Source organism: Mercurialis annua, linkage group LG6 (genome assembly GCF_937616625.2).
Source record: "Mercurialis annua linkage group LG6, ddMerAnnu1.2, whole genome shotgun sequence".
NCBI lineage: Eukaryota > Viridiplantae > Streptophyta > Magnoliopsida > Malpighiales > Euphorbiaceae > Mercurialis > Mercurialis annua.
In genome coordinates this window covers 30,324,077-30,335,911 of record NC_065575.1, presented here as the reverse complement: position 1 = coordinate 30,335,911, position 11,835 = coordinate 30,324,077, and the positions used below count along the sequence as shown (strand labels likewise).

The following is an 11,835-nucleotide window of genomic DNA, read 5'->3' as shown; positions in this document are numbered from 1 at the left end:
GACCTTAATTAAGCATACATGTCAATTAATTTATCAAAATGAAACATAAAATTTAACATGCAAACTTACCAAAATTGCACCAAAACCCCCTACTTAATGAACAATTAAAAATATAGCCAACCAAACACAAAACTCTTAAAAGGCCTCTTAAATTTGTAATAACACGGAAATTTAAGATATAAAATATAGCCACGTGTCTAACATTTTTTTAGACGGGAGTGAGTAAATTAAATTTAAAGATAAATTTAATTTACAAGTGACCCTAAAATTATATTATGGCTATAAGATTACAAATTTCAATTTTTATATTTTAAGTTTGATTAACTATATAGTTAACAGAGATAATATGGATTTATGAATTTGGTGCAGAATAATTCAAAAGTCCCTAGCGAATATTTTTGGTGCCAATATTCGCGAAATATTTTAAAAAGGTTATTGTGAAAATTTGATAAAATTTGGATGCAGAAATTTTATCAAACGCAGTTAATGCGGACTTAATAAATTGAAAATGATTTAATAAGAATGAAATATAAGTCGGATGGGAATAAAAATTATATTTTGTATTCTTGTTATATTTTATTTGATTTTTGGTAAAAAATTTACAAAATTTGGAAGTCGTTTCCGTTTGAGCTACGGACGACTAGTTTAGAAATTGGTTTAAAGTGTATGATTGAGCTAGTACTTTAGCGCATGTTAATCTTTAAGTATATATTGTTGGGTTTTCTAGGTTCAAAACGCAGGAGAATTTCAAATATTTATCAAAAATTCCAAATCAAGATCCATGTAATTCGAATAAATAGATTAATAACAAAATTAATACTTACTTGTATGCCGAATTCCAACAGCAATGTAGGAAGGTTCACTTTGGTGATACTTGGCCTCGGATCAGAAACGCCTCCAAAAGAATGCATCCTCTACGAGTATCCACATAAACATACCTTAGCTAAAACTAGTGCTTGTGTATTAGCACTATTGCTTCACAAGCAATTTCGAATTATTTAATGATTTAGTGAATAATAAATTTCGTGATTTTCAAACCCATTCCTTAACGGGTATTTATAAGAATACAACAACACTAGGTTTAGTCAAATTCGTATTTCAATCTCATTGTAACTCTTATAACTTTATGTTTATCAAAAACTCCTTTTTGATAATCATACTATATATTAATTATTATCATTATTATCTTCAAAAACTTTATGTTTATAAAAAACACTTATCCTTAAATTTTGAATTTCAATTAATATATATATATATATATATATGTTCATATAATGTTGGTAGTAGGCCCGAAATTCCTATTTCGGCCCACAAGTCATAAGTGGCCTCTATCAAGACATTATGACTACACAACTTAAACGAATATCGATAATCCAATTTAACCATTTACAATAATATTTTAATCCCTTTGTCTCTCGATGTCCTGATTGAATATAAGGCATAGTCCTGTCATCGTTATAATATTTAATCATTAGTTTCTTGATTCCAAGTAGACTAAAAATGATAACTCTTTATCAATTCTTTTACCATGGCCATGCATTTTCTTCATTCTATATTCTTCAAGGGGCCCATAGATATCTTACTCAAATAAATGAGGAACAAATTTCTTCTCAGTCACTCACATTTCTCACATAGTTACTTTCATATCTAATGACAATCTATTTCACTATCCTGTTAAAGATAATGTAAGACTGTATCAAAATATTAAATAGCTATGTAGACATTCATGGTGATTTCAAGGTCAAAAGATTATACTAATAGAACTGTAATGAGAATTACTTATGACAATTATCTATGTAGTATTCTCAAGGTGTGTCCTCCAGTGCCTTATTTCTCAAATAGCACATATGATTTGACTTTATATCTCATATACATGATTAGTAAAACATAATCATCAGTGAACATCATAATAGTCTCAATGTACTATTAAGACTAGGGATAGATGGAATATAATTATTTATAAAACCTAAGAGTTCTACAATCAAGTCACGTACTTGATGACCTTAGAAAGAACTAACCATTCAAGTATTTTAATCATAATATAAAATGATAAAAACTGCCAATCAATAAATAACAAAACGATAAAGTCAATACATGGTCAAACATGATTGACGTAGTGCATATCACTAACAATCTCCCACTTGCACTAGGCCCAATCTACATTAAATCTAATACCCATGGACCTAGTATGACTCTCATGCTTAGGCTGTGGAAGAGCCTTGGTTAGCGGATCAACAACATTATCATTTGTCAAAACTCTGCATCTCTTCACGTCTACTCTCTCAATGATCTCTCGAATGAGATGATAATATCTAAGTATGTGTTTAGTTCGCTGATGTGATCTAGGCTCCTTTGCTTGTGCTATAGCCCCATTGTTATCACATAACAAGTTCACTGGATCAGATATACTAGGCAAAACTCCTAATCCAGTTATGAATTTCTTGATCCAAACAGCCTCCTTAGCTGCGTCTGAAGCAGCTATATACTCAGCTTTTGTTGTAGAATCAGCAACGGTGTCTTGCTTCGAGCTCTTCTTGCTGAAAGCACTTCCATTCAAACAAAACACATATCGTGATTGTGATTTATAATCATCAATGTCAGTTTGGAAGCTGCAGTCCGTGTAACCCTTTACAATCAACTCATCTTCCTGACCACTATATAGCAAGAATGCATCCTTAGTTCTTCTCAAGTACTTAAGGTTGTTCTTAACTGCTGCCTAGTGACTGTCACCTGGATTTGACTGGTATCTGCTCGTTGTACTCAAAGCAACTGGATTCTGCATCCATTTCGCCAGCCAGAAAACAAGCCAAGCACTAAGACCGGTAATTCTGAGGACCCTATGTTATTCCTTTAATCACTTTATGCCATGTTTTATTTGCAAATTGTTGAATATTGTCAAATAGGATACATGCTAGGTTATTTTTATTGTTTTTCCATAATTGCCAAATTATGTGTTCTTGATAAAATTGCCATGAAAATTAATAGGAATCATGTTAATAGCTTGATTAATATGTTTTGTATGCTTAATTCTAGAATCCTGGTAAATTAAAACGGCTAAAGTGCATGTTTAGATTGTTTTAAGCTTATTTGCCCTGAAATTATTTGCTTAAAAGCTGTTGGCAATTGTCACGACCCGATTTCTCCCTCGAAACTCAAGCCGAGATCGGCGCTAGGGAATGGGAATGGTTGTTCCAAAACCCGTAGCAAGCCTAAAACCTCTATAAATCTTTCGCAAATATAAATCTAGATCGTACCCCGCGTACGACCCGTTTTCAGAAAACACCGTTAAAACATTTTTTTTCCGTTTAACGTTGGAAAACTCATTCTGAAAATATTCAAATAACAAATTTATGTTTTCAGAAATGCTGGTTGAATAACCCTAGTTATTCTGACCCACACGCATTTCTGAAAACTAGTGCAGTGGTACATGGACTTAGCTCACATGCCTTGCCTCACAGGCAGCCCTGTTTCAAACCATGCATCCAAGCAATTTGTTTAATAAAATATATCGAATACTTTCTCTTTCAAAGCGTTACATCAAACATATTTAAAAAATGCACAGCAGGCACACAAACATAAGGCCAGCTAAACTACACACAGTGTCCTTGCAGTCCAAAGACACAAAACTTGGCGCACCCGTAGGGGTCACCACTAAACACCATATGCTTATTATGTAGCCACCTAGTAGAGTTAGACAAAGTCAGATTCCTGTCAGAGTATATAAACAGAGGAACCATGACGTGGCCACAGGCATATCAAACCTATATACACTATTGCAGCATCTAAAAGTTTAAAGTGTTATTTACATAACAACAAGATAAGCTTCCCTGATGGAAAAGGGTGGAAGCTCGACCAGACCCGGTAGCTAAGTACCTGAAAATAATAAATAATAATGGAGTCAGAAATATAAATATTTCTGAGTGAGTAGATAGGTTTACAATTAAATACCAAAATCGCGTATAGACAAAATATTGGTATATAAAAATATTACCAGTCCTCGATCCAAATGAAACCCTAGTCCTGTTACGTTAGAATGCTATCACATATAATGCATATGCACAACTCTTGTTTAATACAAGATGAGCTGTATACATATGTATCACAACCATCTTGACTATGTATAGGGTTGCTGGGCCGGAACTTAAATCACTGCCACCTCAGGACTACCCAGTAGGGTTAAGCCGCTTTACAAGCATCTGGCTTAAAACCTAATCTCAGTATGTATGCTTATAATATTTACCTCTCATCTAGTTCATTAACACCGGTGATCACACAGTCCTATTGTTGCCCAATAGATAGCTCGTTTCATTGGATCTTCCTTGGCTAAGTTTCATACTTAGTGCGATTTATGGATTTAAATACAATTGAATACTAATATTCAAAAGTAAACAAATGAACTCACAAACACCGCTAGGTCTGGAACTTAATCCTGTTGTTGAGGTCAGACTGCTGGCTAGCTGGTCGGACTAAACACACAAATCAAACAGGATAAAACACATCAATATATGTTTCCTATAAAATTTCTAGGTTCATAAACCCAGATCTAGGTCAAACATATAATCTTATAAACACGTAACACTTATGGTCTGTTTTCTCTAAACAACATAGTATTGATTCTCATTTTGAGAAAACGTTCTAAATTCTCTCTAGATGTTATTTTAGGTATCACAATACCTAAAGAAAACCATTTGTACTATAGACCCAATAGTCAAAACATTTCTCAGTCATATACTAAGTATTTAGCAAAACCGATTGCTAAATCTTTAAAACCATTTAAACGTCGAGTTTAACTATTTTAAAGTCCGTTATAAACGTTTAACTTTACTTTTAAAATCTCTTTTTAAAAGTCTTTAGGTTTACGTTATAAAACCTTTTCACTTTCTTTCAAAACAAGTTATCGTTTTAAAACGTTTTTGGATCAACGAAACTATGTCAAGTTCTTAGGGCAAAAGCCTCGAAATGTCCCCATCCATCGGCGTCTCGGCATGGTGCACGATCGTGCACCACTTGTGCACATTCATGCACCCCAGATGGTGCATGTTCGTGCACCTTGGGTGCATGTTCGTGCACCCTATATGGTGCACTTTCGTGCACCCTCTCATGGTGCACGTTCGTGCACCCGAGTGCACAGTCCCGGGAAAGTTGATTTCCCGGACTTTCCGACGTGCTTTAACCCCGTTTTTCCGCCCCTAACACATATACATAATCCAATCTATCCATATTCACGTTCGAAACGTAAAAACAATACGTTTACGTTTGTTTCGATACGGTAACCGTTTATAAACGAATATATATTCGAAATATATCAAAATATATCAAAATAAACGTTTAATACGGGTTTAATACCTCGATTACTTGAGTAATCATTGAAGAAACGGAGTTAGAATCGAGCAATCATCGAAACCAATTCGAAACCCTAAGTCGCCGTTGTGTGGAGAGCGTAGCAGCTCTTTCCATTTGAAAAAGGAATGAAAATGAGGTCTGTGCCTCATTTTGATTCTTTTGAATCATAAATATACTTAAATGGCCAAAAGTCCACTTTAGTACTAGCTTCTTAATTAGTCGTCCATAGCTCAAACGGAAACGATTTTCGAATTTCGTGAAAGTTTTACAAAAAATCAAATAGAATATAACAAGAATAAAGATATAATTTTTATTCCCATCCGACTTATATTTAATTCTTAATAAATCATTTTCGATTTATTAAGTCCGCATTGACTGCGCTTGATAAAATTTATGCTTTCAAATTTTATCCAATTTTCACGATAACTTTTTTAAAATATTTTCGAATATTGACACCAAAAATATTCGCTAGGGACTTATGAATTATTCTGCACCCAATTCATAAATCCATAATGTCACCGTTAACTATATAGTTAATCAAATATAAATTCTAAAAATTTAAATTTGCAATCCTCTAGCCATAATATAATTTTAGGGACACTTGTAAATTAAATTTATCTTTAAATTTATTTTACCTACTCCCGTCTAATAAAATATTTGACACTTGGCTATCTTTTAACCCTAATAAAATATTAGACACGTGGCTATAATTTACCTACTCCCGTCTAATAAAATTTCTGGGTTATTACAGCAATTGTTATTTTAGTGTTTTAAATCAGCTTTAAACACTCTCTAATTGTCATATTTCCATTCTTTGTTTCGTTTTATGCTTTTTTTTCTCTATTTTTGCACGAAAAAACAGAGCTGAAACGAGTGAAAATGAAGCTGAAACGACGAAAAACGAGCTGCAGTCCCTACTCTTGCTGCCGCCGCCGTCCCAAACTGCCGACGCTGGAAGTACACAGTACCATCGCCGGCATTATATGTGGTAGAATGGCTTGCTCTTCCCCCCTCCCTAGAACCAGTTTTCCCAAATTTTCCAAACCTCCGTCCATACTTCTTGACTCATTTTGAGGCTCGATTTGAAACCAGAAGTAGATAATTCGATGTACTTTACTTTTATGCACTGTAATAAGTCAGAACCAATATAAATCGGGCCCATAAGCACAAAAATGTAACATAAAGTATAAACCGGGCCCGCGAGCCCAAGACCAGTAAACCCAACACTGCCTGACTAGATTCCGGGTTCACCAGAACTCGAGATCGACCGAGGTTTAAACCGATAGAGACGTATCGACGAGACGGACAACTTCCGTATCTTGATCGAGAACCAGTTCTCACCTTATATGCACACCAAATGCACATGTGCCAGTTTGCAATGTTTACTTCTTTCCAAGCAATGCCAAATGCATTATTAATAGGCTAAAGGACTAACCATGTTAAATTAGCAAATTATATCAATTATAACCAGTCACTTAGAAATCTTAGGACTAACATGAAAATATAGTAACGGTTGTATAGGGCATTCAAGATCACCTAATAAAATTAATCAAACTTAAACTCCCATTTTAGACTTTGTGCATATAATCAATCGAGACCATCTAGATTCCTTCTTTTTGTTAGAAACCACCAGGTTTAGATATATTCTTAGGAGTACTTGTTACTTGCTTTGGATGTCCATTCCAGATTGAGTCATATGCGTGTCAAACGTGTTTACTGGTTTTCCAGATTTGTTTATTTCTAGTACTATATCCTATGGACAACTAGATCAAATATTGAGATGAGATAAAATGAATATGTCCAAGAAATAAAGTCAGCAACCGATAGGGCAAGAACACGAGTCTCAGGGAAGTCCACGAATCCGGTCTTTTAGTGTGATGCACGATAATCTTACCCACAAGTGAGTAAAGTTATCTACTCGGTATAAAAGGAATTTCGCAATTGAATTAGGTGGCGACCCCATTTTTCAAACCATTTCCAGATAAAAGAAGTCAGCTATAAGCCTGGGCGAGCTGCCCCTGAATTCCTCTCTATTCATACTTATACTCCATGAAAACCATAACATGGCTAGTTTGCAATGTTCCAGCAATTTTTGACGATAGCTGTTTCAACTACAAAAGTACATTATCGAAGTTTTTTACAAAGCATTAGGTTCTTCGTGATTTTTTAACCATAAATCAACTCCGTGGAAATTTGCGCCGATTTCACGTAAATTAGGACACATTTGACATAAAATTTAATTTGTCCTAATTTATTACCTAATGTTTATAAGTTTATTAACGAATGCTTATACTCTATGAAAATAATTACATGGCTAATTTAAATTTTCCTACAATTGTCAATGATTAGTGTTTGAACCTAAAAAAAACATTATTAATGTTTTTTTTTATAAAACATTAGTTTGTGAATTTTCACTCATTAATTAACTCCATGAAAATTTTGGCACTTTTCAAATAAATTGAGCCACATTTCACATAAATTTTATTGAATGCTTACTCTACAAAAATTATTACAATAAGCTAGTTTTGCATTGTTTCCGCAATTGTTAACGATAGGAGTCTGAACTACGAAATACTCTTTAACGATGTTTTTTTTAATTTATATTTGTATTTTAGATTACGAATTTATTGACATTATATGTAAGATTTTAATTTTATGTCATTTGTATATTATAATTTATGATGAGATTATATATAAAATTTTAATTTCAAGATATGGTAAGTTTATTTAAGCATTTGTATTTGTAAAAATAAATTTAACAAGCAATATAAACTTTGTATAAAATTGAGTGACCAAACAAGATAGTTATCCTATACACAACCTATACCACAGGTCAATAAGTTGATTCTTAAAGAAAATAAAAACAAAAATGCCACAGGTCATATTGGCATTAGATAAAAACAAAGTACTAATAAGACAGTGTTTATTCCATGCATTTATTGTGACATGTAATATTTACAACAAACTAATAAATTTTTAATTGTTATTTAATTTTTTACTATAATTTTTTTCATATGTCTAACGGACTATTGGTTTGTTACACAAATGACATGGCATAACGGTTTCGTAAAATAATATTTTCTAGCAAAACCCTAGACTCAATCCACCTTAAAATTTCTCTTAAAGCTTATTTATATAATGAGGTAAAAATTACTACCAACAACAAAATACACATTTGTTTTTTCTCTTCTAAATTCATACAACATATTTTTATATCTCATGTTATGGAAAGATAATATACCAAAAGAAAAACATGTTCTTCAACCCTAGCAGGTTAAATTTTAATACAATCATCCAACTATAATATTTTTATAGAAAGTAAAAGACATTTACATATTTTTTGATAATTTTATGTTTACTTTTCAAAAAACGGGACGTTATGTAGCCAATAAATTTAGACTATATAAGCTGACGAATTGCCACATGAATGAAGTATGACCATAATTGTACAGGTAACCTCCTATTATTTGAAAAACAAACTAATACATAACGAATTACATGTGTGTAAATATGATGAAAATATGTAAGCCAACCCCTAGCAGTTAGGATGCGTGAGGTTGCACTTGTCCGGCAATTGCAAAGCAAGGTTAGGATCAATACCAAAAGCAGGAAGCAAATTGGCATCGCCTGACGAGCATAGGCAATTCATGTCACCCTGTGCTAACACCGAGCAACAGTCGCTCGTCGGTGGGGATGGGTTCGGAGAAATCACGGCAGGCCTGCATGATAACAGCCCAGAAAATGACATATTGCATATGCTTTGTGCATTGCAAAATTGGAACACCCCATTGCTGCCAACTATCGCCACAATAATTATAACCCTGACTAAATGTTTTTCTACTCCCTCCATTTATTTATGTATGATAAATTTTACGTATATTTTTCTTTGTTGATTTTTGCAGATCTTGCGTTTTAGAGTATTGAGTTTCTGGTTTTTTATAGAACAAAACCAAACCCAAAACTTGTGAATTGAAACTAAATTCAACAAGTTTGCTAAATCGGGACTGTGAATTCATCTTTTTTAATTTAATTAAGAAGTTTGTTTTGATATAAAGGCCGCTCATTTGTACGAATAAAAAATGGTCAATTAAGTCTAGGTTGATCTTGTTGAATTTGCGTGATTCATAATCCATAACTAACAAATTTGGATCCAAAGAAGTTGCTAATTAGCTCTAAGCCATCTATGTTTGACCATTACTAAAGTCCACAATCAAGCTAATACATCATTTCATAACAAACACTGTTATTTTATCAATTGTAAATGCTATACATGTCTGTTAGTTGTTAACAAAATTAGCAAAGATACTACTCAAATTTTAAAACATACAAATGCAGCTTGTGCGAAAGGTCATTTTTATTTCATTGAGAGTATATCTTTCATTAAATTATTGTTTAATGTTAAAAATAAATTTAGAAAGGTCATCAAATTTTAAATTTAACTTTAAAAGGATATCAGATTATATATTTTATTTTAAAATAACTATTAATTTTTAACTGACATAACATTTTACGTTGAATATTAGCAAATGTGCATCATTTTACGTGAGGGACTCCAAGTAAAACAAAATGATAACTTTAGTAATAAAAAACAAAATAAAATATAGTACATTATTTTATAACTAAACAGAAGTTTAGTAAATGACAATTACATATGTTAGTTTCTACAACATTTTATAAATGTTTCCACATTTCTAGTTTTTAATTAGTTTTTCAATTTTTTCAATTTATTTTAATTAGATATATATGCGTTTTACTGCATGAATAATATGATAATCAATGCTTGGAGTATTTTAATAAATTGAAAATTTTAGTAATAAAAAATATCTAAAGTGAACTATATCCTAGTAAGGAACAATTTGGGTCTATGGGAATCAGAGGAAAGGAAAATGGCCATTACAATCACTGATTGCTTCAAAGAAATCTTCAAAGCCACATACTTTAGTAATATCTCTGATTTCTTATATGGCTTTGAAGCTAAAATAAATGAGGGTATGAATGGTTATCTGATAAAACCCTTTGTCAGAGTTGAGATCACCACCAGAAAACAGGTGTTTAGCGACGGAAATATCCGTCGCTAAACACCTGAAATCCGTCGCAAATGACAATTAGCGACGGACACTGTCCGTCGGTATATTTTGGGTCGCTAATTGTAATAGCGACCCAAAGAAGAAGTTGTCGCCATTTACCGACGGAATATTCTGTCGGTAATATGGGGACATTCGGTCGGCAAACTGGTCAGGCCAGTCGACCAAATGCTGACCCATTAGCGACGGACTAGTCCGTCGCTAATGCCGTCGTAAAAAGTTGCAATTGGCGACAGACGATTCCATCGCCAATTTCAATATATAGTCGTCTCCTAGTCCTTTAGCGACGGACAGTTCCTTCGCTAAAATGGATAAAAAGGGTCGATAATACGTCTGATTTTTTGCAAATTTTTTTTTACTGGCATATTTTTGTATTTTTTTCAGTTATTCATTAAACCTGTTAAATAGACCATTCACACAAATAAGAAACTATAAATATATATAACCAAATCCGTAATGTTTATATATATCGAAAAGCATAAGAAAAACATATATATGTCAGAATATGCGAACTAAAAACATAAATATGTCAAAAAGTATCACAAAAGGCTAATCTAAACTGGTGGTGTTATCAGCAGGCGGGGGTGGGGGAGGTGGGAACTGCAGGCGTAACTCGGGTGGGAGTGTAGTCATCAGTCACGCAAGCTCAGTACGGATCCGCTCGTCGACACTCGCCTCTACAGTACGGATCCGCTCCTCGACCCGCTGCTCGAAACCCGCCTCCACAGTGATCATCCGCTCCGCGATCCGCTCGTCAACCTCTCTCGCAATACGCTGCTCGATCTCCTCACTGATAACCACTGTTTGCTACTGTGCCTGGGATGATCCTCGAAGCAATCAGCTGTTCTGGCTGACGTAGGATGCGGAAGCTGAACCAATACCGTAAACGCGCTGCTTCTTAATTGCCTCCAGAGACAAAAACAACTCGTTCTCCTTGATTGGCTCAGGAGTCGACGAACTCCCCTCCCCAGCTGCCTGAGACTGAGTCGCTGCATCAAGCTCTTCCTGGAAACGATCCTGAGAAAACAAAAGACAAATTCATAGTTCAGTTAAACTCTATAAAAATACTTAACAAATATTAGTTTCAACCTATATTTCTAACTAAAATTCGGCAGCATTTCCTCTATAATATGAGCATCACCCATTTTTCAGGGATTTCCTGCAAAAACAACTACATACATCTATTTTAACTATACACAACACAATCACAACAATCACACATAAACATCCTATAAAAAACTATACAACTATATATTTATGTTTAAAAATTCTATAACTCTTTATCTATATCATATTTAACAGTTATTTAATGTTTAAATAAACTTACATTTTTGTCTTTTGATCTCTTGTCAACGAAGACCGTCCGATCAGCTTTTGTCCGAGCTCCTCAATCTAGTATATATATATG

General features: G+C 33.6%; 1 protein-coding gene across 1 annotated transcript; it reads right to left on the bottom strand.

The window, feature by feature from the left end:
* Nucleotides 1–8,759: 8,759 nt before the first annotated feature.
* LOC126653925 (putative lipid-transfer protein DIR1) lies at nt 8,760–9,304 on the bottom strand. Its single transcript, XM_050347925.2, has one exon. It carries the CDS (start codon nt 9,191–9,193, stop codon nt 8,879–8,881), a length of 315 nt encoding a protein of 104 aa, XP_050203882.1. The 5' UTR covers nt 9,194–9,304; the 3' UTR covers nt 8,760–8,878.
* Nucleotides 9,305–11,835: the final 2,531 nt, after the last annotated feature.